This window comes from Diceros bicornis, chromosome 15 (genome assembly GCF_020826845.1).
Source record: "Diceros bicornis minor isolate mBicDic1 chromosome 15, mDicBic1.mat.cur, whole genome shotgun sequence".
Lineage (NCBI taxonomy): Eukaryota > Metazoa > Chordata > Mammalia > Perissodactyla > Rhinocerotidae > Diceros > Diceros bicornis.
In genome coordinates this window covers 34,020,502-34,047,534 of record NC_080754.1, presented here as the reverse complement: position 1 = coordinate 34,047,534, position 27,033 = coordinate 34,020,502, and the positions used below count along the sequence as shown (strand labels likewise).

Below are 27,033 nucleotides of genomic sequence, written 5' to 3'. Positions count from 1 at the left end.
TCTGTAAAATGGGATAATTAATAACTTGTCCTATGTCCTTCAAAGGCTTGTTTGTCATATCTTAGGTGGGCATAGATATGAGACTTGCTCAAACTTTATCAGTAAGTTAGAAAAGGGAAAAGGAAGGATCTGGATGGGATTAGGACTCAAGGAAGTGATTTGGCTGCAAGCCTGACCCTGCACAGAGATGATCATCTGGGGTTTGTGCCTTGCCATTAATGGCCAAGTCTTCAGTGGGTAGGTCGTAGCAAAGAGCATCTTTCAACCAGGAATGAAGCAGGTGATAGCAGCTTCATGGTTACCGGAGGATTATCCAATTTGGAGCAAAACCTTACAGGGGACAAAATGCAGGCTCCTGCTAAAGAGTGCTGATAAGCACCAGGTTGAAAGTCCAAGCCCCAACCAGGATGGTGGGCTTCAAAGCGTGGCTGTGATTTGGGTATGGAGCTGTATGTGGAATCAGGAAATGGAAGGAGAAATCCAGTCCTGTGGCCTGATGAAATGCTGCTGTGGAGAAGGAAGGCTGAGCCAATGATGATTCAGATATAACGCCAGCCTTGGAGCAGCAAATCTAGTTTCAGCCTGTTACCCGCTGGCCCACTGAGAGAATCCAGTAGTCAGGGCTGGCTCAGAGGTGAGGAGATCCTGAAGCTTATTAAGCCTAGAGAATACAGACAATGGAAGGATCCATATGCAGGGGTAGATGTTAAGCACATATTAACAATCACCATTAACGTTTTTGCTGATTACGTAGAACTAAGTCCATATTTGAAACTTCTTGCTAGATGATATGAGCATCCAAATTGTTATACTGGGAAACCATTAGATTAAATATGAGAGAAGTACCAATACCTAAGAGGGGAAGTATGGAAATGGTCATATAGTAAGTAAAACAGATAATGCTGAAAGGCTGACTGGGAATTTATTATATGTAGGTTCCAATCATCTGAAGCAAGAGCAGAGTCCCATAAACCCCATCACAATAATTTAACGCTAGGTTGTAATCAGACCAAGAGAAACCACGCATTATCAGGCAGGTTCCTTTGAGTGTCTCCATCTTTGAAAATACCCAGTGCCGTCTCCCCCAAAAAAACAAGAACCAAAAGTGTGTTACTAGTCACAATAATAAAATTCTGAGGCAGATTGCAAGACGGAATTAAGTGAACCAACCAGTGTTCTCCGAGAGATTGTAGACCAGCCAGTCTCCTCCCACTAACCTTGGACCTTTAGTCTGTTGAAAATCAGCCTGCATGATCACGTTTTCTTTTTAGTCTGCTTTATTCTATCTCATCACAGGCAGGACTGACCCTAGATTTGTGTTTGCACACAGGTTATCTTTAGATTAGCTTTACCTAAGTGACCTGACTCTGCTGCCTCCTGCATAATCCAGTTACTCATGGGAATATCAATTAAGGCCCTCAATCACACTAATTAGAACGTCTTCTAAGTGTTGCTTTAGGAATTCAGCAGCAGCAGCAGCTTATAAACAGGCAAACTGGGAAAATCTAGAGGTGTGAGATTTTTGCTTTTTTTTTTTTAATAGCCAAAAGCAATTTGGGAGGCTAGAGTGCTTCAGCTTAGCTGAACGTTTGGGGCTGAAATTACTGCGCCCTGAATCTGCAGTGAAATATCTAGTTGTTCTCCATGGACAAGGGTTAATGCAGAATTATTAATTACTTTTATTAATGACTTGGCTGTGGACATAGGTGGCATTCTGATCAAGTTTAGAGATGGCACAAAGCTAGGAGGATAACAATTATTGTGATGACAGACTCTGGAGCCAAAATGATTTCAAGACAGAATTTAGTGGCAATCCATCCAATACATGCCTGGAAGAATGGTCTCCATAAGGCACAACGTGATGATCACATCAGTCCTCCAATCAGAAACCTTCAGTGCTTCTCTATTTACTGTTTAAATTAAACCCCAAGTCCTTAGCCTTCTGTTCGAGGCCTTGACATATTCTCATCCTAATACTCCATACTTTCCAACAAAATCTCCTATAGTTCTTTTCCTAATACTTCTTTTCCTAATATCCTGTGCTTGAGCCAAACTGAATTATTTATAGACTATTTCCTATGTATGTTTCATGCTTTCCCTATCTTTGAGCATTATTTTCCACTGAGTTTCTTTGGCTCGCACTTTCCTTCTGCCTCAATTCTAAATTTACAGACCAGTTCTTGTTCAGTTAAACTCTACCTTTTGTGTTTAGTCTTCTTTGATTGCCTTGGCTAGAGTAATTTCTTTCTTTTGCTAATCTTCAATAACATTTATCTGTTCCTCTCCGACTCTTTTTATCACTGTTTTCTTTGTATTGTAGGGTTTATTTTTTGTACACGTTTTAAGTCTCGGCTAGACTCTGCCTAGTGCTAGAACTTTTTATCTGATAAATCTTTGCATATCCTATAGTACCTCTGTGTGTGATTGTTCATAGCTGATGATGTTGAAGTGATTTGCATGTGGTTTATCTCCTCTACTGGGGAGAATTGCCTTTAGAGGAAGCCCTACATCTTGCTCTCCAGAGGCCCCTGCAATTATATCATAGTGACTTGTAAACAGAAAGTGCTCAATACATGTTTTATTGAATAAATGAATGACTGAAGGAGAGAAGAGTTCCTTAAGGTAATGGCATAGGAATTGGAAGGGAGTGGTAGTCGTAAGAGACATTTAATCTGAGATAAAATGGATGTTTAAGATATAATAAACTCACTTGTGGTTTGTGTACAATCATGCTAAAGAAGGAAGTACAATATGTACTAGAGATTTTTGGTGATATGTGGTCAAGAGAGGTAACAGGCACTAGAAACTTGCATTGTCCTTTAAAGTGACCACACATTCTGGATTCCTCAGATGGTACTAGTTTATACCTTTTGTTTCAGTGTGGCACTCTTAAAAGTCTCCCATTTTAAATGCTGTTTTATAATCACCCTGTTCATCAAATACATCCTTGACCTTTTTAGACTGCTGTGTCCCTGTGGTTGTGAAACTTGTGGCATAGGCTAATGTTTGGGATAATACACTTGTAATTAGCCAGACGTGGGTATAAATCTCATCTCACTTACTAGAAATATGATCTGGACAAATGACCAAGACCTCTGTAAGCACCCTTATATGACTATTATGTTCAAAACAGAAAGCAGAAGTCTTGAATATGGAATTTCTCAGTAATAGCCAGGTTTCCCTATTTGTAACCCTACAGAGGTTTTATCAGGGGCCAGATATGTTGAGGGTAGTAGGGAAAGAAATATTTCACAGAGTTGTTAAATCTCCAGGCCTTCTGTATTTAAGATCACACAACCAAATGTAAGGGCGTGGTTCTTGCTAGCTGGCTGTCTCAGCTGGTTATCAACAGAAAGGCTAAAGATCATAGAAATTGGACTCCAGCCTCATCATTTGTCTCTTCTGGTGAGAAGAGGAGAGCAGGCACAGCAGGGCATGAAGTGTATATATTTCCTCTTGGTATAAATTCAGAGTGTGGGGGACTGCAGACCAAGTCTGAATCCAGAATTTCTAGACTTTCTATTCGTCACTAAGAAGAAAAAGTGCCTGGATCATAAAATATTTCCAGTCGGTCATAGAGTAAGGGAATGAAGAGAAGCATAAGAAGATCAAATTCATCTGCCAGAAATGTGACTCCTGGTAAAAAAAAAAAAAAAAATCCAGAGGGTTTTTAAGCAGACAGTTACAGTTCAGTGATTAAGAGACAGTTTTGGAGCCAGACTGCTGGAGTTTGATCATTACTCTACCACTTTCTAGCCAAAGGAGCTGGGTTATGTTATTTACACTTGTCTCAGTTTACTTCTCTATAATATGGGTGTTAGAAAAAAAGGCTTATCTTATTAGTTAGTTCTGGCAATTAAATTTATTAATATTGTAAAACTCTTAGAACAGTTCCTAGTCTATAGTCAGCATGCATATGCACTAATTATTAGTTAAGGACCTGAGAGTAATAAGTACTCTCCCTTACCTTTGTATTTATGTTGACAGGATGGGACTTCTGTGGTGTGTAATGAGCCTCTACTTTTATGGAATCCTACAAAGTCATGCCTCAGGTAAGTGAATGGCTTTTGACAGTCTATTGAAATGCAAGTCATGCATAGGGTAATGTATCGACTCTTTCTCAAAATGAGTTAAGAGAACATTATGTTGTTTATTTCCAGTCTTCTGTGGTAGCGCAGAATCGTAGATATGAGAGAATCATAGAATTTTGGTGATGGAAGGAACCACTGACATCCCTGGTCTGCATGGGACACAGTACACTTGGGACAATGGTATGGTGTATATAAATATAAGAATTTTCCATCACCTTCACATCTAAGCCAATTAGAGTCCTGCTCTTTTCCCTTAACTAGGGTCCTATGGGAAAAGAAATGGTAATGATGGTAGAATGACTCTGTTTTCCAAACTTGAGCCAGTAGTGCAAAAGGCCTCAGTGGTAACAATCCATTGAGACCTTATAAGAAAAAATAAATAATGATGGGTTTCTGTCATGCTGCCTCTATCTAGGAAAGAAAGGACCTGTCATTAGGCTCATTCTTTCTTTGGATGTTGCTTCATAAGAGGAGCCAGCCAAAGCCTTTACTAAGTTTGAATAACTGAACTCAGTCATCATGGACCTGGATCATATGAAATCAGAGTTACAAGGGACTTGAAAGTTCATCTTTTCAGGTCTCCTCTCATCTCCAGAATTACTGCTCAGAACCATTTGATGGTAACTCTAACAAATGATCATCTAGTGCAGCCCATTATGTCTTTGCACTGATCAAATTCTTAGAAACTTTTAGAATATATAACTGAAATTTATCTCTGTCATACCATAAATTTCTTTGGTTCAGCTGCTTGATTTAAATAGAATATACCTAGTCCAATGGTTCCCTAATTTCAATTCAGGAAACCTAGATATCTTCTTTTAAAAAAGCTTCCCATGGGGGCTGGCCCAGTGGTGCAAGTGGTTAAGTGCACGCACTCCGCTGCAGGAGCCTGGGGTTCACCGGTTTGGATCCAGGGCGCGCACCGATGCACTGCTTGGCAAGCCATGCTGTGGCAGTGTCCCATATATAAAGTGGAGGAAGATGGGCACGGATGTTAGCCCAGGGCCAGTCTTCCTCAGCAAAAAAAGAGGAGGATTAGCAGATGTTAGCACAGGGCTGATCTCCTCACAAAAAAAAAAAAGAAAAAGCTTCCCATGTATAATCTCCTGAAGACCATGGACAGTACTTTGAATGCCATTGCTTTAATTCCTCTTCTATGTGAGAGACCTCCAGAAATGTTAAAGTAGTGATCGTATAACCTTGACAGTTTTGTCCAGTAGATTTCTTCAGCTGTTCTTCATGTGGCATGGATTTGAGCCCTTACCATCCTGATTATCTTTTCTGGGTGTGTTTTAGTTTTCCTATGCCACTTAAAGCATTTTATTGGAAGACAAAAATAGCATGAAAGCAGGCATATAACTAGGGCAGAGTATAGCTCAAAGCTGAGAGAAGTAGGGATGACTTCCAACATTGTTGGCCCTTGGGGGCTTCACAAAGGAAAGCATGTATCATAACCAGGGCTGATAGTCAGCTGGGATACACTAGTTTACAGCTCTACTGGCTGTTTAGACCAGCATCTGTCCTACCTGATTGAGTGTCTCATTTGACTGGTCAGTGCTGTGATGTCCTGACTTTTAAACATGTTGAATATAACCCCTGATTATAATTGGTTCTTATTTGATTTAGTTCTATGCTTGAATATTATCTGCTTCTAGAGGTCTTCCTTAACCATCTTAACTAAAATAGCCCTGCCAGTCACTCTCTATTCCTCTATCCTGCCTTAGCTTTCTTCCTAACACTCATCATTTCTTGACATATTGACTCTTTCTCTTCTCTCCTCCTCCTTTTCTTCTCCTCCCACTCCTTCTCCTTCTCCTTTCTCTTTTTCCTCCCTCAATTCCCTGTCCTCTCTCCTTTCTTTCTTTGTCTCCCTATTTCTCTGCTTTTAAGCTCCCTGAGGACAGAGACTTGTCCTTTTTGTTTGTTACTTAAACACTTGGAAGAATGATTGACACATAGACACATATTAGGCACTCGATATCTATATGTTAAATGGATGAAAAAATGTCCCTTCACATCCCTTTTTGCCCAAATGGACAGTTTTGTAATAGAACTTGTTGGGATTCATCCAGGTAATTCATCCATGTGGTCCTCACCTTGAAGGAAAAGAGAGAGGTGACCGAGTTACTCTTGTGGAGAGATCAGTGAAGTCTCAGAAGCTAGTGGATCCTGGTGCCTCCCCAGCAGTCCTGGCAGTGTTGCTTTTCTGAATGACCTTTACTGTAATCCATCCAAGGACCCCCCCCACCCTACCCCAAATGCTGTTAGAAAGTGAGCTTTCTACCCAGGAACTGTGACTCATAATTCTGCCTAGGAAGTTGACTTCTTGAATAAGATGAGTTCTCATACCAGCCCCATTGAGTCACCATGGGAGCAGGAAACATGTTGTAATCCCCTCAGCCCATCTGGCACATATTCATTTGCCTTGCCTATGAAAAGGTGTATTGTGTCTGTGTCAGTGATGCACTTCCTAGTTGGAGGGAGAGAAACAAAAAGGAAGCATTGTTGACAAAAATAAAAGAGGCAACTGGCTTTGGACTACGAGGGGAGAAAAGGAATCCTTGCACATCCTCTTGTGCACGAAGGTACTGCCTCTTACAGCGCTGTAGATGGCGGCAGACTTGTTGGTCTTTCATGAGGCTCTTCCTGTGCATCAGGTACTCATCTTAATGGAATCAAGATCAATGTGAGGAACAAAGGAGAAATCACCTGAAAACCCTAAAGCACCATACATGCATATGATATTAGTAAGAATTTTGTCTTGTTCTGGGCCCTTCCACGTGGACCCTTCTCTTAAGGAAAGCCCCCAATTTAAAAAAGGAACCATAACAACATAAGGGTTTTAGTTCCATGCAGTGTGTTTCAAGTGCAGTGAAGTGGACTTCAAGGCACACAATTCTGACTTCGGAACATAGTCTTTTTGGTAGTTGTACTGTGATTTCCTCATTCGCTCAGGAATATGGGAGCAACATTTTCATCTCAGGTGGTGATAAAAGCAAATAATCGAAAACCAGCATTTACTTTCTTTTAAGGAATTAAAGCTTGGGTAATTATAATAGTGGTAATATAATTATAAGGTGGTAGTTATACTGGTATTAGTAAAACTCCTTTTCCTGAAAAAGCATTTTGCATTTTACATTTTCAATGTCATTTGGTTCTCACACCCAAACCATGGAGTAATCAGACTGTTGTAGCTCCCTTTTTTGAGTTAAAAAATTAGGATCAAAGTGGTTAAGTGAATCACCCAAAGTCACATGGCTAATACTTAACATAACTGTGACTTCAATTAGTTCTGCAGTTCCCAAGATCCATGTTATTTTTACTAAATATACTCCCCTTGGACTCTACTAGCATATAAACAATTTAGAAAGAAGATTAAGATCCAAGGGGTCACATGTTTTGCTAACTGTTAAAGAACCACTCAGTAATAGGTTTCTGTGCTTTCTAGATAAGGAGTATCTTTACTTCCTCCTCTCCCGAGACGTTTTATTCAGGAGGAAAATCACTGTAATATAAGCATAAAATTCAATATTGCCGTTTTTTCTTGTTATAGTATTAAACACGTCCAATACTAAACTCAAAGAAGCTCTCATTTGCAAGAATTCCAAAAGCAAACTTCCACTCATCACATGTTTCTCTTTTGGTGTGTTGCATTGGCAGCATATTAGAAAGTTGAACTGTTAAAGCTGCCTTTAGAGTAGAAATAAATATTTGGAACTTGTGATTTCAAGTTGGGGAGATAGAGAGAATGGCACCACATATAATATGGCAGATTTAAACAATATTGCCATATAAAAATTATTCGCTACACAGACCACATAAAAAATGATAACAATGCGTTCCCAAAATGCACACAGACTCATACACATATACAGAGATCTTTGAATATAGCTTTTTATTTCAAAGTCAACAAAGAGTTGACTGTGTGCCAGGTGCAAGGCTAAATTTCACACACACTATCATTAACTTCACAGAAAACACTGGCGGGGGCGTGCAGGAGTTTCTTACACCCATTTTATAGTTTAGGAAATGAAGAGCCAGGGAGATGGCCTAAAAGTTAACAGTGCTCATGGTAACATGCCTGATAGAGCTGGATTTTGAAGGCTGCCTTGACTCCCAAAGCAGAGCTCTTTCCTTTATGCCACACTGCCTTCCTTTAGGACTTGGTTCTGCTAATGGAGGTAAGATCCCTGATTTCTTTTCCATTATTTTTAAGAAATTTGCAGAAGGTGGAAATAATCTTTTGGCTTATTGAGAGTAAATTACACTATGCAAAATAAATTGGTAAAAATACTGTGGTTTACCAGGAATCAAGAATCATTGGCTTAAGTTCTGACTGTTTTCCTTTGTGAGATGTTTAACAATATTAAAGAAGTCATTTAATCACTCAATGTCACTGTATCTTTGGCTATAAACCATACTGACTAACCAACCAACCAACCAACCACAGCAAAGCCCCAACCAATTCTCCCTTCTTACTTTTTTATTAAAGAGTATTATAGGCATTATTATATATCATGGACATATACATTGTACTCTCTTCCTATTATTTAATTAAGGAATTTTTAATGACAAGTGTTTATCTTGCAATGATTTCACTTCATTATAAAGATCATTTGTTTATAAAATTTCATATTATAGAATCCAGGGTAAATAAGGAAAAGTTCTTATTGTGAGCATCTTACACTAAAGTCTGGGAGAAAGAAGAGCAAATGAATACCAAACAGAATGCCATGAGAGGGTAGAGAAAGTTACTAGTCTTCTAGGGAGGTATTGGGGAAGACTTCTCAATCAAAGAACAACTGCTCTTTTGAAGGAGAAAATACATCTCCTATTTGGGAACAGAATAGTGCAGTGCAACTGAAGGGATAGTGTGAAGGCATTTAGAAGCCAAACTGGAAAGGTAGGTTGGGAACAGATTGTAAAGATAGGAATCCCTGCAGGTAAAGAGAATATGTGTGTTTAATATATTTTAGATATAGTTGGCTTGTTCTTTTCTTTTAATTCTCTCATTCACTTCTGCAAGGGCATATAATATTTTTAATGCTATGTGATAGTTCTTTTAGCTTTTGGTAGGAATTCAATTTGTTGCCAGCCCTCGTGGCCTCATATTATTGGAATGTCCTTTTTGAAAAACTCCATACTTGGATGTGCTTGTGACATTCAGTCCTGTCTCTTTTGCTCATGGCTGGTCATCCTGAACACGCTTTATTTCTATGCAATTTAGTCCAAACATTTGGAGAATGTCTGAAGAATACAGTTTCATTTTATTCTTAGACCTAAAGGTCATTAGAATTATAACATTTCACCCTGTTGTTCTTTAAATACTGCCTCTTAGGAGCGGGTATCTTCACTCTTTTTTCTTTTTTTCAGCTGCATTTGTGTTTTGAAACACACTGATGTTTATTTTTAAGTTACTTATACTTTCAAAAGGTGGGTGTTGAAAAGAGATTTTGAGTACCACAATTTATTGGCCTGATGCTGACTTTGCTAATATAAACTCTCCAGAACAGCTTCTTGTATCACACTGATAATCCTATATATAGAAAAATGACCTGATTCTTCCTCCACATGGGTGTGTTAGTTAAGAGAAGCCAGTATTTTTGCAGGGAATACATAGATGTACATGGTTATAGGTGACAATGTCTGGTTTATAAGAATTTATTCCACCCTTTGAATCACCTTTGTTTCTGCATTTTTCCCCCCAGCACATTTCTTTCTGCCATATTGAGCTTCCTAGAACCAAATCACCATCTTGATTATCAATAACTCACTTCTGGGCCAATTCTCACCCATTTTTATTCCACTTTTTAAAAATTTCTTTTCTATTTAGCTGCTTAACTTCTTTAAAAAATAAAATACAAATCCACCCTCAAGATAACAACGTAATGATGGCTTTATTTTTAAATCCACTGGGTGCTGCTATATCTCATTTATTTTTGAGGGACAGAGAGAAAATGAATACATATCATAAATAATCTGGGAACCTCAGTCAATAACTTCAAGTACTTGCCATCCAAACCTATAAAAGCTGATATAGAGAATTGCCTTCTTTTGTCTTTCTCCGTTTTAGAGGCAGTAAGAACAATGAAAATACAAGATGGCTGAGAAAATGAGAGAAAAGAGATAAAATAATCACACCCTCAATAATCTAGACTTGGCTGAGTTCTGTTGTTTCATGAATTTCATTTCTCCTTCTGCCATGAAAATCAAAACTCTTGAAATAGCTGTACATTACTGGGAAATAAATATCACTTTCCTACAGTGTTTGGAGGGTCTGGAATAATAGTTTAAGGCTCTTTGCTCATCATCCCATTGTTGTTTATCTTCCGAGATACTTTCCTATTTTTTGAAGTACTCCTTGAGGTAGGCAGGAGTGTGCATTTTGATATGTACACCAAAGTACTGATGTTTGCATTTCTCCCTTAACTTATATGACAGAACATTGTAGTCCCTTTAAAGTTTGGGCTTGCCATGCCACCAAGAGGGACCAAGTGAAGAATATTTGCCAACTATACTTCCTCAATGGAACTTGTGGAGCCAGTCCGTAGTATAGATACGTAAGAGGAAAGAAACAGGAGAGTGCATCCATCAGTCTCTAGTGCTTTTCTACAAAAAGATAGTGCTTTGTTAATGTAATATCATGGGTTTTATTTGATTCCTAATTACTTAAACTTGCATACAAGTCCAACTATAGTTGAACTACAGGACTCTATTATTGTTAAAGCAAACACAGGTATACGAGTTGTTGTTCCCCAGTGGATCTCAACCATTATTAACCATTATTTACCTTCACTTCATTTGCCCTTTTTTACTTTGGGGAGAAACCTTTAATCATTTGCCATAGACCTGTTTGCTGTTTAAACACACTACACCTAATGGCTTAAGTGGATGAACGTGAGTTAATTCTGTCCCTCTCTACTTCCTTTGAGACTGCAGACTGCCCAAAAGTTGCTTAATGAGCTAATTTTTGCTTTTCAGAAAGAAAGTGTAAATTTTATCCTGATATTTTCTAATTTGCTTTGAACCTTTTGATCTATCTGGTCCCCTAGGGAAAATTGAATTTCTCTTATGCAAGACTTTTTGACTTCCATGGCTTGGTTCTAAATGATTTTGAAGCATGTTTTACTGTCCACTCAAGGTAAAGGAAAATGAAGAGAAGGAGTGGGGAGGAGGAGACAAGAGGAAGAGAAAGGGAGAGAGGAAGAGAGAGAAGAGACAGTGATAGAGATAGGGAGAGACAGAAATACAGAGACAGTCTTCCCACAGAGGGACTTGCTGGATTTGTTGCAAACCCAGGTATATACTTTTTCAGATCATGAAAAAAAAAGTGCTTTATTTAGTGTCACACTTAAATATTTCCCTTTTTTCCTGAACTTTGCATTGCATGGTATCCTTTTAGAAACAGTTCAGTGTTTTCTAGTTTTTTTTTTTTATATTAACTCTTTCCCTCCTTCCTAGTATATTAAAATGATGAGAGGTAATAGAAGCTTAAATATTATAGAGGTTTTCTTACATCTAGTGCACCTCCAGCCATGAGAGCGATTAGCATCTCTGGGGATAATGGTTTGTCAACCAGGATACTTGTATTCGGAAGGAAGTGTACAGCAGAGATGATGGAGGCATAGAGCCGTGCATGGCCTTCATGATAATGAAGGAAGAGGAGATTGCAGGCAAGAATGTAGGACTCTGGATCCTCTTTTGCATTCTGCCTACATAAGGTATAAGGCAGAAACAATCTGCTGTTGTTTGCAGTTGACACTGAGCTGTAAAATGCCTTTCGTGGTAGCAATGAATTGCTTAAGGCTCAGTAGAAATCCAGCTTGTATTCAGGTCTAGGAGGAGAATAATTTGTTTGGAGAATAATTGAAATCATGGAAATTATGAATAGAGCAATTAGTAAATGGAAGTGTTGGAGGAGTCCCTCTTATTGCATGCAGTGCTCTTAGTGAGATACTAAGAGGAATTTCAGGAAGAAAGTGAAGACAGGATCTTTGTTCCTGGTTGCTTTATTTGAGCAAACTCTTAGTTACTTCACCCTTATTACTCTAAATATCCTGTTATTAAAAAGGTTCTTCCTCTCATCTACAATGCAGTGATAATTGATGACTGCAATAATAGCCATGAAGCATTATACAATATTGAATTTTTTAAATCACTAAAGGAAGATTATGTTAAGCTAAGAATAGCTTCAAATATCTTTTATTCTAATTCTCTGTAAATTGGTAACAATTGTATAGTGGAGGTGTGTGTGTGTGTGTAATAGAAAAGAAAGAAGGTGAGGGAAATAACATTAATTGGACTAGGGAGTATGTGTATATAAAACATTACATAAATTTCTGAACAACCCCATAAGCTAGAGATAGATGTTTTCATCTATCTTAACCAGTGAGGAACTCCAGATCAGACAAGTTAATTAAAAAGTTAAATTAATAGCTTACTATAACGAATAAGTGGTAAACCTTACATACTTGTTTGACTCTAAAATGCATGCTATTTGCACAATACCATGCTGCCACTGAATTCTTTATAATTAAAACTCTTCACTTTCTAAATATGCCAGCCGAAGCTGTCTGTCAGTAATTGATGATATGGAGCACACATATTTAAAAGAAACATTCAACCAATTAAAAAAAAAAAGACTATAGGATGTGATTTTTCATGTTGCAAATATTACTTCAAATTGAGTTGCTCCAAGCTTCCTGAAACATATACAGTGCACTTCGATTGCATATATTCAGATTATATACATTTTTCCAAAGTATAAAAAATTTCCTAAAAGAAATCAGTTCTAAACAAGATTACAGATGGGTGAAGGAAAGGTGGTTCAGTGCAGATGTGGTGAGTTTAAATGGAGTGGGATGCTGTTAACTTTAATATGCTGCAGGGCTTCGGCATTATTTATTGGGCTTCCCATGTGGCTTAGAGATACTAGCTGTAACTCTCTGTCTTTTCCTTCTTGCCCAACTACAGTAGGCTCTGTCCCTCCTCCTGGGTGTTAAGGGACTTAGTAAATGATGTTTACATGTGGCTCTGAGGTTTTTTTGGTCCCCAGAAGTGTATAGTTCTAGAAAATTTTTTGGAGTCTAAATATTTCAGTTTTTTCCTGCTAGATTTTGGCAGTGATTGGGTGCAAATTTTGAAATTTGATGGTGATTTCACTCCAAGTTTCATTTTTTTCCTGATGGAGCTGGAATGTTTTATTCTTCTCAGAAACTGTCACTTTGTGTGTGTGTATGGAACAAAACAGCTAGAATAACTGTCACCTGGATTCACCAAGCACAAAAGATTGGGCTGGGGGCATTATCACCAATCCGTACATAGGTGCATTATTTCACTCACTGTGAACTCTCCAGAATTAGAAACTGAAAATTTGTTCAGGTTTAATGCACGAGTTGTCTTCAGTCCTAGGGAAAATCAGTGTTTTCATAGGCTAGTTAGCCATTTTAAAGCCTGGGATACTTTTATCACAGAAGCATAAATATTTCCCTCTTATTTTGAGAATGCACCTTTCTGATTTAATAGAAGCAGGTCAAAGATCTATATAATCTCCTCATTTAGGGAGGCTGGTCCTTCATGATTAGATATGAAACCCAGCTCAGCAGACATGTCCTGGGCACCTGTTATGTGCAAAGCTCTGTACCACAGAGAATGTGAGGATGATTAAGACACTTCGCATACATTCATTCATAGTATATGGGCATGTGCTTGACTTGTGCTTGCCTATATTTATTGGTAAACAAGACAGAAATGATCTCTGCTGTCATGGAGCTTACAGTCTTGGGGAGGGGATGGGAAGAAGAAAAGAAGTAAGTAAACATATTTTAAGGAAATACCTATCTATGGGGCGTTATGGTGATAAAAAATAATTGGACAATATTCCCATTGTCAGATGGTTAGGGAAGATCTATTTGAGAAGATGCCATTCTGTTGAGAATTGAAGGCTGAGAAAGAACCACCTATGCAAAGTAGAGAAAGGCCATGAGATGGCAGGTATGAAGGCCTTGAGTCATAAAGATCGAGCTGCCAATGTTGTTGGAGTTGTAAGAGCTAGGGAGAAAGAGGCATGAGATGAGGAGGAAGAGGTAGGCAGGGTCCAGTGCTTAGTAAGGTGTTGTCACGTTTCCCTTCACTGCAAGGAAAAGTCATTGAAAGGATTTGAGCAGGTCCCTGACGTTATCTATCATTAAATGTTCGTGCTAGCTGCCATGTGGGAAATAGACTGGAGAAGATTTTGGTTTCTCTCAGTATGGTGGACAAGGTCCCCTAAACAACCCTTTTGCTGTAAAGCAGCTAGAAATGCTGCATTTAAAAATAAATGTCTTTTAAAATGAATTGCTGAGCTGGTAAGAAATCCTCAGAGGACAAAACTGAAATGAAAACAGGAATCCAGAAAAGAAAGGAAGCCAGCTCTGCAGCTGGTGGCTGTCCAAGGTGGCACCCAGAGTTAATGGGGAAAGTTGCATTTAAATGCTAGGGACATTTGGCTAATTTATTTAAAAATAAAGTTATATTCTTGCCTTATGCCTTACCCCCAAACAAATCTCAGTTGAATTAAATATTTAAATATAAAAAATAAATTAAACTCTAAATGTACTAGAAGAAAATATACGCAAACATTTTTATAATGTTGGGATGGAGAAGGCCTTTCTACATATATCATCAAAGTTAGGGGCCATTAAAGAAAGTTTGATGTATTCGGATACATAAAGATTGACAAAATCAGTGTAACATAAGTTAAAGGATAAATGAAAAATTGGGAAAATATAGGCATATGGCAAAGGGTTAATATCATCAGAATACAAGGAGCTCTTCCACACAAAAGACATCCTTCCAATATAAAGTATACTCTGTGGGAAAGTGAGCAACGATTTTTAACTGGCAGTTCAAAAAAGATAAAAAATTGATCATACTAAAAAGAAGCTCAAGTTCATAAGTAAGAAGATAGATGCAAATTAAACCAACAATGAGATGTCATTTTTCACCCATTAGATTAGCAATGATTAAAGAAAATGATCCTACCTAGCCTTGGACAGGACTTCGGGGGTCTAGTGACCAGGTGTGGTAGTTGTACCCTGTGGGGGAGAGTATACCTGGAATAGGCTTTGTGGAGGGCACCTTGGCTATTTGTTTCAAAGACACCAAAGTACCTCCCTTTGACCTCACAATGAACCTCCCACACATATATCCTAAAGAAATAATCAAAGAAATGCATCAAGATGTATTCACAACTGTATTTTTCATACGATAGTTGAAATAGGTAACATTGGAAATAATGTAAATATCCATTGATAGAGTATGCTTAAATAATCTGTTATATAAATAAAATGGAATAATATTGAGGCATTAAAAGTATAATATATATTTATATTTGTTGATATGAAAGTGAGTTTATGATAGATATTTCTGGTTAAAAACAGTACCATACAGCAGGACTAGTCTGAAACTTAAAAAACTGTGGCAATGGTTTGCTGGAGCTGGATTGCACCAGCTTATGAGAGCCAGTTGTTCAATTTTCAGGAATTTTGTGAGCCAGTTGTTAAATCATGGGTAGTTTGAGATTGGCCAAGGGGGGTGTGCTTACCCCAGAGAAACTGATAAACAGACGCTACAAATCAGACCCTCATCCCCACCCCCTGGCTGGTTTACCACACACCACAGTGTGTATGTGTGTAAGCATGTGTGTGCATATATGTAGAAAACCTTTGGTAGAATACACCCAGATGTTATTATCTTTAATTTAATATCTTTAATACACCCAGTCATTATCTTTAGAAAGTGGAATTATGCTTGAGTTTATTTCCTCCCTTTTAAAATAATTTTATGTATCATCCAAATATATTACGATCTAATCATATTTATAATTAAAGATAAAGAGAAACATAATTTTTGGAAGTAAGAAAGAAAGAAGACCTGAACTGTTGGAGTTCTTGGGTTGATAAGCAAGGAGCAGTTGTGAGATACTGGTGTTTAAGCATTGACTCTTTGTTTCTATCTGTAAATTGCGACATTAAAACTTCCCTAGCACAGAGATAATTTCCATATTCATGAAGTGACCTTGGTAGACTACTAAGTTTGGAGATTTGTGAAGGAAAAGAGATATTACTGTTGAATTTCTTGCACTATAACTGTGGCTGGTATTTGTGTATTTGCTAGATATGTAATGTCAGGAAAATAAACATTAGCTACCCAAATTTTTGGAAGTTGAAATCAGTGAGTCCCCACTTCTCTGCTTCAAAGTTTGCCAATACTTTATACTCAGCCCCAAAAGTACCTATGTACCCTAATTCCTGCCTACTTTATCTGCTCATTTCAGTTTTCTGTTTGTTTGTTTGGGTTTTTTAAGATATAAGTATACAGAGGATATTCAGGCAGCTGCCAATATTTCAATATCTGTAGGCATGATTATACATGTGTTAAATGAGTACTTCTTCCTCCATCTGTCAGCATTCCTTCATTTCTCCATGCAATAAACGTATGCCGTATTGGGTTTAGCACATGTGCCAGATACAGTTGACGTTATCATATCAACTAATCATTACAGTGCTGAATGACATCATATAGTGTTTATAGTTTAAAAAAGCTTACATTATTTGATCATCAGAATAACAATAAAATATATCATTATTCTTGTTTCACAGATAAGAAAGCAGAGACTTGGAGAGGTTAGGTGACTTAGCCATAGTCATACAGAAAGTGAACAGAAGAATCAAGACTCAAGCTCTTGTCTTCTAGTCCCAACCTATTATTCTTTTTCCCGGTAGACTCAGGGGATTCCAAGTCTTTCACTACCAAGTCATTATTTATTTTATGTTTTTTCTAAAGACTCCATGTGTTGAAAGCAATAAAAACCAGTTATGTTAGCCTTGCAGCCATCACTGCAATCTAAGTTAAGAGCATATGCATCACCCGAAATAGAAATTCTGTATCCATTAGCTGCCAATCTGCAGCCCCCTTCCCCCTGACCTCAGCTCTAGGCAACCACTAATCTATCTTTTGTCTTTATAGATTTGCCTATTTTGGATATTTTATAGAAATGGAATCATATTATATGTGGCTTTTTATAACTGGCTTAGCATGATGTTTTCACTTAGCATAATGTTTTCAAGGTACCTCCATGTTGTAGCACGTATCAGTACTTCATTACCTTCTATTGATGAATAATATTCCATTTTTTATCCATTCATCATTGATGGACATTTGGATTGTTTTCACATTTTATCTATTATGAATAATGCAGCTGTGAACATTTGTGTACAAGTATTTTTGTGGACATATGTTTTCATTTCTATTGGGTATCTACCCCTTAGTGGAATTGTTGAGTCATATGCTAACTCTAAGTTTAACATTTTGAAGAATTACCAAACTATTGTGTAAAGTGACTGTGCCATTGTAAATGTCTTTTTGAAGTATTGAATAGCAGATGAGTCTCAAAGTGGGTAGAATACCACAGCTGTTTCCAGAATGATTCCTTAAGGTAAAACATCTTGCATCAAGAAAGAAGAGGTGACCGTGAATTCAGAGGTCTTCCCAGGGCTCAACCCCTTCATCTCTGATCTAGGGGAGGAGCGCCTGAGCATTTCCTTTTTCGTTAGTACAACAAATTTAAATCTGAGTGCTATGGGAGCTCAGAAAATGCCCTGGGTCACAAAATGGGCTGAGTAATTCACAATGTATAATGTAAAGAAAAAAAAATCCTGGACTCAAGTCACATCTTGGCTGCATGTGACTCTCTGTCTTTATCTATAAAATGAAGATGATAATATTGGCCCTGCCTACCTCCTAGAGTTGTTATAGAGATCTGATGCGATAATATATTTCAAAGTTTTTCTGTAACCAGCAAAAGCAAGTAAGTAAGCAGAAGCTTGGTGGAATGAATCTGAAAACCGACACCACACTCCATGGGTAAGCGCGAACTAGTTCTCTGTCTTATGAGATTAGGATTGAGATTTTTGCATTCAATGGTGGGTGTTTGCCCACAAGAATCCACATTTCCAAATGCAATTAAATTCTTGCCCAGAAGAGTTTTCATTTGCTCCAGATATTTAGTTACTTATCCATTTTCTAAGAAGTCAAAGGCAGGTGGGAGCATGTTCTTCAAAACCAGTTGCTTGAAAACCAGTCTATGGTCCCATGATTCTCTGCCACTTACTTTTTGCTTTGATAACCCTAAATTAGTTGATATTTGTATTCTTTTTCAATATAATTGCAACAGAAAATTCATTCATTGGGTAGTGATTTATTGAGATATTTCAATGAACCAAGGATTTGCTAAGCATTAGGATACAGTAGTGAACAAATAGGTCCTGTTCCTATCTTTATGCCGCTTACAACTCCTGTGTTTTATGTTTAAATATCTTGGGGTCTCTGTTCTTCGCCATGACCCATGATGGCACCATTACTGTGTTTGCTTTAAAAATGAAGCATAAAGAGGTTGAATTTAGGCTCTAAAAAGTATAAATGAGAAATAACACAAGGAACAGAAAACATCTCAATACTGTGGTTCGGTTCTGTTGCTGCTTTGCTGAGTGAGCTTGGGCAAGTTACTTAACCTTTCTGAATCTGTTTCCTCATCTGTAAAATTGTTTAGTTCCTTCTGATTCTAGCCCTCTAAGATTCCATAGTTGAAGTTGTAAGTTTGAGGGTTCAAGAGCCTCTGAACCGAGTTGCCTTTCTTTTTCTTTGCACTTTTGTCATCAGTCCATCTCGTTTCTTCTTTCATGTGGCTCTGTCCACTTCTTTTCACCTTAACTATCGTCTTAGTCCAAGCCACACCATCTCACTTTTGGAGTTTTCTGCAGTAGCTTCTTATCTGGCTGTTCCTCCTACATGCTTACTCCCTACAATCCATTCTTTACACGGCAACCAGTGTTATCTATTTAAAATTGTAAATTAAATCATGTATCTCCTCTGATGATAATCCTGAAGTATTTCCCATTATCCTTAGAATAAAATTTCGAGTCCTTTCAGTGGCTTATCTGGCCCTGTATGTCTGGGTCTCTACCTGTTGCTTCAACCTCTTTGTGTTCCCCTTTCTTCATCCTGGCAATGAAGCTTCCTGAGATGCCTTTAGACTTTCACGTATAGTGTTTCCTTTCTGCCCTAGTGCTTTCACACACTCTCCTCTCAACTTTACCCCTCACACCTTCATTCTACAGCACTCAGCTCAAAGATCAATTCTTCAGGGAACATCTCCCCATCCCTCCAAACACTCAGGCTCAGTAAGATCCCTCTCATATACTATTTCATATTACTCCACACTTCTTTTTCATTGTACCCATTCCAGTAGCAACTAAGTTATTGTGTAATTATTTATTTAACTGCCTAGTTAATTCATTATTCAATATGTGTTACCTTCTCTGAAATGAAAGCTCCATGGGGACAGTCACAGTTTTATTCACCTCCATATCTTTAGTGCCTAGTAGAGGGCCTTGCACTTACTGGGTGCTCAGAAATACTCAGTGAATGAATGACTGGATCTAGTAAATGGCTAAAATTTCCTTCTTTACACCAGCTATGAGATTGTTTTGTATGAGAGAGTGTGGCGTGTATATCAGGGAGTTCTGAGGAAGCATAGACTTTTATCTTTATGCGGTTATTGATCCCTGTTTTTACAATGAGCTTCCTCATTCCACCCCATTTAGAAACAAATATTCACCAATCTCTGTGCTGGGTGACAAGGACCCAAGCCCTGTCTTTGAGCTCATAATCTAGCAAGGGATCAGCCATAACCTCAAATGACAATTATGCCAGGTAGACAGTGGTTAGTGTTACAAGAGAAGTGCAGGGAAACTGCTATTGTGGTTTAGAAGTGAGGGAAACAGCTTCAAACTGAGAGCACCCAGCTATGTCTGAAGGGGCAGTAGCCAAGCTAGGTCTTGGAGGATTTATGTGATTTGATCCCTTGAAGATGGGAGGGAAAAGGCATTGCAGAATGAGTCCATAACCGAATGCTTGCCCCCTGCCATTTGTTACAAGTAAAGTCAAATCTCTAATCAAAAGACTGGAATTATTTGAATCAATTTTTACTCTTCACAACTCTTGACCTTTTACAATTTATTTTTATTTTTTTAATTCACTTTTTTATTTACATCTAGTAAAATTTAGTTTTTGGTGTATGATGTCTATGACTTTTGGCAAATACATACAGCTGTGTAACAACCACTATAATTAAGAGGCAGAAAAGTTCCATTACTCTCCAAAATTTCTCTCATGCTTCTGCTATACAGTCAACCTTTCCTGACCCTAAGCCCCTAGCAATCGCTGATCTGTTTTCTGCTCCTATAATTCTGCCTTTTCCAAAATGTCATTTAGATGACATTTAGTCATATGGGACTTGGCTTCTTTTACTTATCATCTGTACTTCATATTGTTGAGTGTATCAGAAGTTCATTCCTTGTTGCTGAGTAGTATTCTATTGTATAGATATACCACATTTTGTTTATTCATTCACTACTTGAAGTTCATTTGGGTGCCTCAAAGTTTTGGCAATTATGATTAAGGCTGCTATAAACATCTGGGTACAGGCTTTTTTCTGAACATGAGTTTTCATTTCTCTTGGGTAAATACCTAGAACTAATATTGCTAGGTCATACCATAACTATATGTTTAACTTAACAGGAAAATGTCAAACTGTTTTCCAAAGTGGTTGTGCTTCATTGTGCATTACCATCAGCAATGAATGAGAGTTCTAGCTGCTGCATAGCCTCATCAACACTTAGTATTTTCCATTTTTAAAATTTTAGCCATTCTAATAAGTATGTAGTAGTATCTTGTGTGATTCTTAATTTGCACTTATCTGATGACTAATTACTTTGGGGATTTTTTCATATGCTTGCTATCTGTATATCTTCTTTGATAAAATGTCTGTTGAAATCTTTTGTCCCTTTTTTTAGTTAAGTTGTTTGTTTTCTTCTTGAATTTTGAGAATTCTTTATATATCCTGGATTTAAGTCCTTTATCAGATACGTGATTTTTAAATATTTCTTCTCATCTGTGGCTTGTCTTTGCTAACCTATAATTTTTATAGTTATTTTAGTGTCCTGTTCCCAGGCCCATCATTGAATCTACCACTATTCTCTTCTCCACTCAGAATGTTGACAGAACTTTTCAGCTTTTTCAGGCACAGTTGGGCCATCAAGATGAAAAGGACAATTGTCCTGTTAACAAGGAGCCTTCAGGTAGTTGGAGAGAGAATCCAGGTATTGAAATATCTATAACCCATGGAATGATATTCTAAGTGCCGTAAGGGATGTATAGACAGTGTGCCATACTACAGAGAATTGCCATTCATTGAGGTTTCTGGTTATTAAAATACTTTGAGGATAGGCCCCAGAAGAGAAAAAATATAAAGGTTCTGGATAATTAGCTCCAGAAACTGTAATAACGTGGCTACTCCTCCACATGTATTATCAGTGATGATGATAGGGTTGGGGGATGGAGAAGGAACAGGCACTGGACAATGTCCTTCTCACCTTGATAAGTCACAGTCTTCCACTCCAACAACTGTAGAGCAAAAAGACCACCTCAGAAGGGATTAGCCTCGCTGCTCCCCGCCCCACCCCCTCCCGGGTTGCTGTAATTGTCTCTTTGTCTTCATTTGTAGTTTGTATAAATAAAAGCAGAGATAGTACATGAATAAAAAAATTCCATTCCTGACACACGTGGAGTTGCATGTGTATGCCACCCATCACAAGCCACAAGGCACAAACATATTTCCCAATCAGGTCTTTATCTCTGCCATAGTTATCATTAGTGTGTATTATTTCATTCTTCAAGTACCATAAGTAACTCTCAGTTGCTACCAAAATAAAGTAGGAATTTCTTATCCTGTGTAACTTGTCTTTCTCATGCTTTACTAACTCTTCGCACACCCTGTAATCCAGTCTGAGTTGACTGATGGACTGGTCAGGCTCCCTCACCCCCTATGCCCTTACTTACAATGTCCCATCAGTCTAGACTCCTTCCCTTGTATCTGTCAGTGCACATTCTATTCAGGCTGAAATTAGGTGCCATCTCTTCTGTAAAGGCTTCCTTGAACTCTTCCCCTCGCACAGTCAGAATCAAGAACACCTTCTGCTCTCTTATGACATGCTGCATCTTTTTCTTTTTAGCATTTACCTCTTTTTGCTTTGCATTGTGATTAACTGTTTACCTGTCTGTTCACCTTCTCTAGATAGTGAGATCATGAGAGCAGAGACCATGTCTTCCTTGTATCTTTATCCCCCCATTGGAGCCTATTATAAACTGTTGTCTGTAGTAAGTTCTCACTGAGAGAGTTTATTGATTGAAGGACATGACATAACCCACAGTTCACCTTGCTTTCTCACCCAGACAGAAGAGGTGTCTGAGTGGCTGCTAGTTGAACCTGGAGGTGACAGGGTGATCTGATGTGTTCTAAGCATATGCAGTCTTGTTTCTCTATTGGCTATGATTATGCATTCCTGTCTAGGAGAGGAAAAGGGTGATTTGATTTTGAGTGATAAGTAATGCAGCCCTAATTGTGTACCTTAAATGCTTGCCATTGTTCTGCTTAAGGTGATTTTCTCCCAGCATGAAATGTTCTCATTCCCAGACAGTTGATGGAGGAGCTGAGTCATGCCTGACTATACTTAATAAGACAGAGGCAGCTAATGCTGCCTCGAAGGAGCTGCCTTCGAGGACAAGCTGACATTTCTGACTCCTCTGCTTTTTAAAAATGGGTGTTGTGACGGAAAGTTGAGCATGAAGATAGCTTCCGAGTCTCCGTTGGAAACAAGACTACATAATGACACTCCCTAATTCAGACAGATGTTATCTGCCCCACTGCATCTTGGGTGTGACATGTGCCTTCTGATCCTGGGAACCACTAATCAAGGATTTGATGCACCTCATTAAAGAGACTCACTCAGTTTGTTCCACTTTCTATTAACTAGTGCCCACCCACCCCACCTTGACTCTTTTCCTTGAAGAACTGGCTTGATTTTATGTTTTTAGGATTCAAGCTAGAAGACACTCTTGAAGTTAGCATTGATTATAAAACCGTCATATTATAGAGATGGAAGAGGTTAGAGATGATCTGGTTTCACCTTCTTATACATGAGAAAATTGAATCCCAGAAAAGGGACGTTACTTGACCACAGTGAGCGTTAAATTTTAGACTCTGGAATGAAGCAGACCTATGTTAGAATCCTTCTTTCTTGCTTGCTACTGTTAAAAGGTAAATTGAGGCATACTAAAAATTTTAAGAGTTTATTTGAGCAAAAAATCAATTCGATTTGGGCAGCACCAAACCGGAAGTGGTTAGAAGCAGTTCACCCACAAGAGCTGGGTGCGAGACTTTTACAGAGAACAGGTGGAAGTGAAGCAAGGAAATTATTTGATTGGCTATAGATTCCGTGGTTGCATTATTTGAGAAAGTCTAGTTGGCTATTTGTGATTGATTGTCCTTAGGTTTCCATTTCTTGACCTTGAGGCATTACAGGCTTGGGTTTTAGTTTGCTTAGGGAGGCTACTCAGGCATTAAAGCCCCCTCAGTCTAATGGTTTCCTTGTTTAATCCATTTAACACTGTGTAATCATGCGGATATTCTTTAACTTATCCAAGTCTTATGCTCCTCCTTTGTTAAATGAGGACAATAATAAAGCCATCCAAAAGAGTTGTCATGAGATAATAAATGTAATAATAATTATTATTACATTTATAGATAATAATGTATTATATTATTATAATATATAATTATAGTTAATATAATATATTAACTATACTGTAATTGATAATAAATGTAAAGCACTTCATACCTGGCATATAGAAAGCATTCAATATTAGGTGATGGTGGCATTTATAATAATAATAATGGTGGTGACACTGGCAGAGTTAGGACAAGGAATCAGGTCTCCTGACCCTATGTTGTTATTCTCTGTAGAGAATACTACAAAATGAACCTCAGGAACTATATTTAGTGGCAGGGAAGTTTAAAAATATCTGTCTGAAAATGAATTCCTATATTCAAGGAAAGGCTCAGTAGCTAGTTTGCTATAAAACAGAAGGAAAGAACATGGTTTGAGATGTTTGTTAACATAAGGAATCAATGTGAGTGGAGTGTTTGAGGGAAGGAATTGTATATAAAGTCTCCAAACTGGAAACCAAAGGTCTGAGTATGATACCAGAGAGCCTGAGAGGCTCAGTGGAAAGAGGACGGGTTCTGGAATCAGAAAGCTCTGCTACCTAATAACAGTGTGAGTTTCCCAAGTCACTCTCTGAGCCTCTCTTTCCAAACCCCTAAATGGGGCAGTGACCTGTACCTCTGTAATCAAAGAATATAATATGTCTGAAACTGCATATGAAATATAAATTATTGTGGATTCTGTTAACAAGTATGGATTTGTCATCTCTGATGGGATGTGGTAGGGGAAAGATGGCAGTGATTCCTAAGTGATCAAAGAGTATGGAAAGAAAAAGTTGTGTATCTAATCAACCACTTTCATTATCAATTTCCCCATGATGCAGGAAACCATAGCACTGGGAGGCTGCAAGTCCCCAGAGACAAAAGTCCTAGACTTGACAGTTTTGCCTTGGGATGTATACATGGATACACACACACACATATCTGAGATATATTCCTAGACAGTTATAGTTGTACCGGGAAGCTCCTAAAAGTCCTCTTGGTATGACTGCAGGCCCTTTTCCTGATCTAGCACCTAGTTCTCTTATTTCCACTTTTCTACTTTATGATAATTATTTTGCTTTTTTTCAGTGGCAGAACATTGGCCTATAGCCCTTGGTGAGTGTGAATGGAGAAGGAATGTGTGTACCATGTGAAAGAAACTGATTATAACAGGATATTATATAAGAAATTGTACATTTGATTTCTTTAGTGTGTTTGCTTTTGCTTCATATGTGAAAAATTCCTTTTCCTGTTTTGCTTCCTATGTTTTAAGAGCTCTGGAGTTCAGAAAGGTTGAGTTGTTGTTTCTGCTTTCTATTCAGCAATAAATGTATAAGAAGCAAATGTTCTCAACCTTAAGACTCTAGTGAGTCCAGAAGCTGGACATAAATACCGGTATAAAAATTCAACCTCTGACATACCAGGAGAAAAGAAAAACAAAGACTGATGTAAGTGTAGTGAAAACTCTCTTTTGAAGTTGGTTTTATAGAAGTCATGTGTGATATGGGGCAAATAACTAGGAATCTGGAAGGTTTCATCTTGCCTCTGCTGCTAACCCAGTCTTTCACTCAGGCATTCCTTCACGCCTCTGGTCTCAGAGCCTAATCTGAATAATGTGTCATGGAACTGGAGGATTGGTAAGGCCCCCTTCCAGCCCCAGTGTGTAGTGGTTTTCTAAGATGCATAGTGGATTATAGGTGACTTAAATATTCAGAGACTTGGATCATGATTTCATCTCAGTATTTATCTTTCCAAGACCATGCTCCTCCTCTTGGGAGCTGACACCGTTCTCTCGATGAGGGAGCACCAAAAACCCAGCCACTCACAACCCCTACCTCATGAATTCTTCCTCCCAGACGTTTCTCCAAACCCCGTTTCTCATGCTCTTAGCTTTTGATGCTTGCTTCACCCGATTTTCTCTCAGAATCTTTTGTTTTCTGCTTGTCACTACCAGCCTTCAAGAAGAATCTGCATGCTTGATGTATTATTAAAATGGAATGAGACTGCACTGGCATTTCACAAGTGACGCCTCTCTTAAATGGAGTGGCAGGATTGTAGCCTGCATCTCTTCCTCTGGCAGGTGATGAAGATCTCAAACACCCTTTTACCCCAGGCAATTTCCTGAGAATTGTTGGGGAGGTTGCTGGCGAGTCTCACAAGATGCTCTTTCCTCTGATTTTGTAGTTGTGTATAGAATATGGCTGCAAATCTTGAGGCAGGGGAATCGAATAGCTCCTAATTGAAAGTTGAAGGCCCCTGATGTACTTTCACTGAACAAGCCTCCCTGACCCTCCAGTTGGGAAGTGAGATGTAGGGATGGAAGGAATAGAGAAGCTTTGAGTAGCTGGAGGGCTTTAAATTTCCATAACGCTGTTGAGTGGAAAAGTGATTGCTTCAGCAATCTTTGCTAATTAAGAAGTCAGCCCAGGGGCCGGCCCGGTGGCGCAAGCGGTTAAGTGCGCGCGCTCCGCTGCGGCGGCCCGGGGTTCGCTGGTTCGGATCCCGGGCGCGCACCGCACCGACGCACTGCTTGGTAGGCCATGCTGTGGCGGCGTCCCATATAAAGTGGAGGAAGATGGGCACCGATGTTAGCCCAGGGCCGTCTTCCTCAGCAAAAAAAAGAGGAGGATTGGCGGATGTTAGCTCAGGGCTGATCTCCTCACAAAAAAAAAAAAAAAAAAAAAAGAAAAAAAAAAAAAAAAAAAAAAAAAAAAAAGAAGTCAGCCCATGCTTAGCCTGCTTTCTACAATTTAGGACTCATATCTTAGTTTTGAATTTTCTGTCCTGGCTCTGGTAAAATGCAATAAAAACTCAAAAAGAAGTGCACAAAATAATTCACTTTCTCTGCTATCTTAATAGGTCTTAATTTCCTTTTCTGTAAAAATCAACATCATAATTGTAGCTAAACGTTATTAATTTCTTACTATGAACCTGAGGCATGTGATATTTTTGTGTATGATCTTATTTACCCTAACAACAGTTCTATGGGGTTAGGTACGTTTATTAGCTTTGTATTTAGCTTCACATACTATAACATATGAAGAAACTGAGGTGCCAGATCCTTCTTTCCTGTTGCCACACCTATGGGCAGCTTCAACACCTACCTTGCCTTCAGCCTCCAGGACAAGACCCAAATATCAGCTTCATCGCCTGTGAGGTGGCGAGGGGGGTTGGGGGTAGGAAAAAGAATTATGTGGCTTGACCATGTAGAAGACATGCAAAATTATCCTTTATGGTCCACTGTTAATGTTATCTGTTCCCATCTTCCTAGGTTTGCTTTTTTTGCCTATTTCAACC

At 38.4% G+C, this 27,033-nt stretch overlaps 1 protein-coding gene across 2 annotated transcripts in view; it reads left to right on the top strand.

Moving 5' to 3' along the window:
- IL1RAP (interleukin 1 receptor accessory protein) overlaps positions 1-27,033 on the top strand; it is a 130,778-nt gene that overhangs the window by 40,856 nt on the left and 62,889 nt on the right. For both annotated transcript variants that reach the window (XM_058556116.1, XM_058556117.1), the window contains exon 2: positions 3,988-4,052. In XM_058556116.1, coding sequence (XP_058412099.1) covers positions 3,989-4,052 — 64 coding nt within the window. In that variant the 5' untranslated portion in view covers position 3,988. The remainder of the gene's footprint in view (positions 1-3,987; positions 4,053-27,033) is intronic.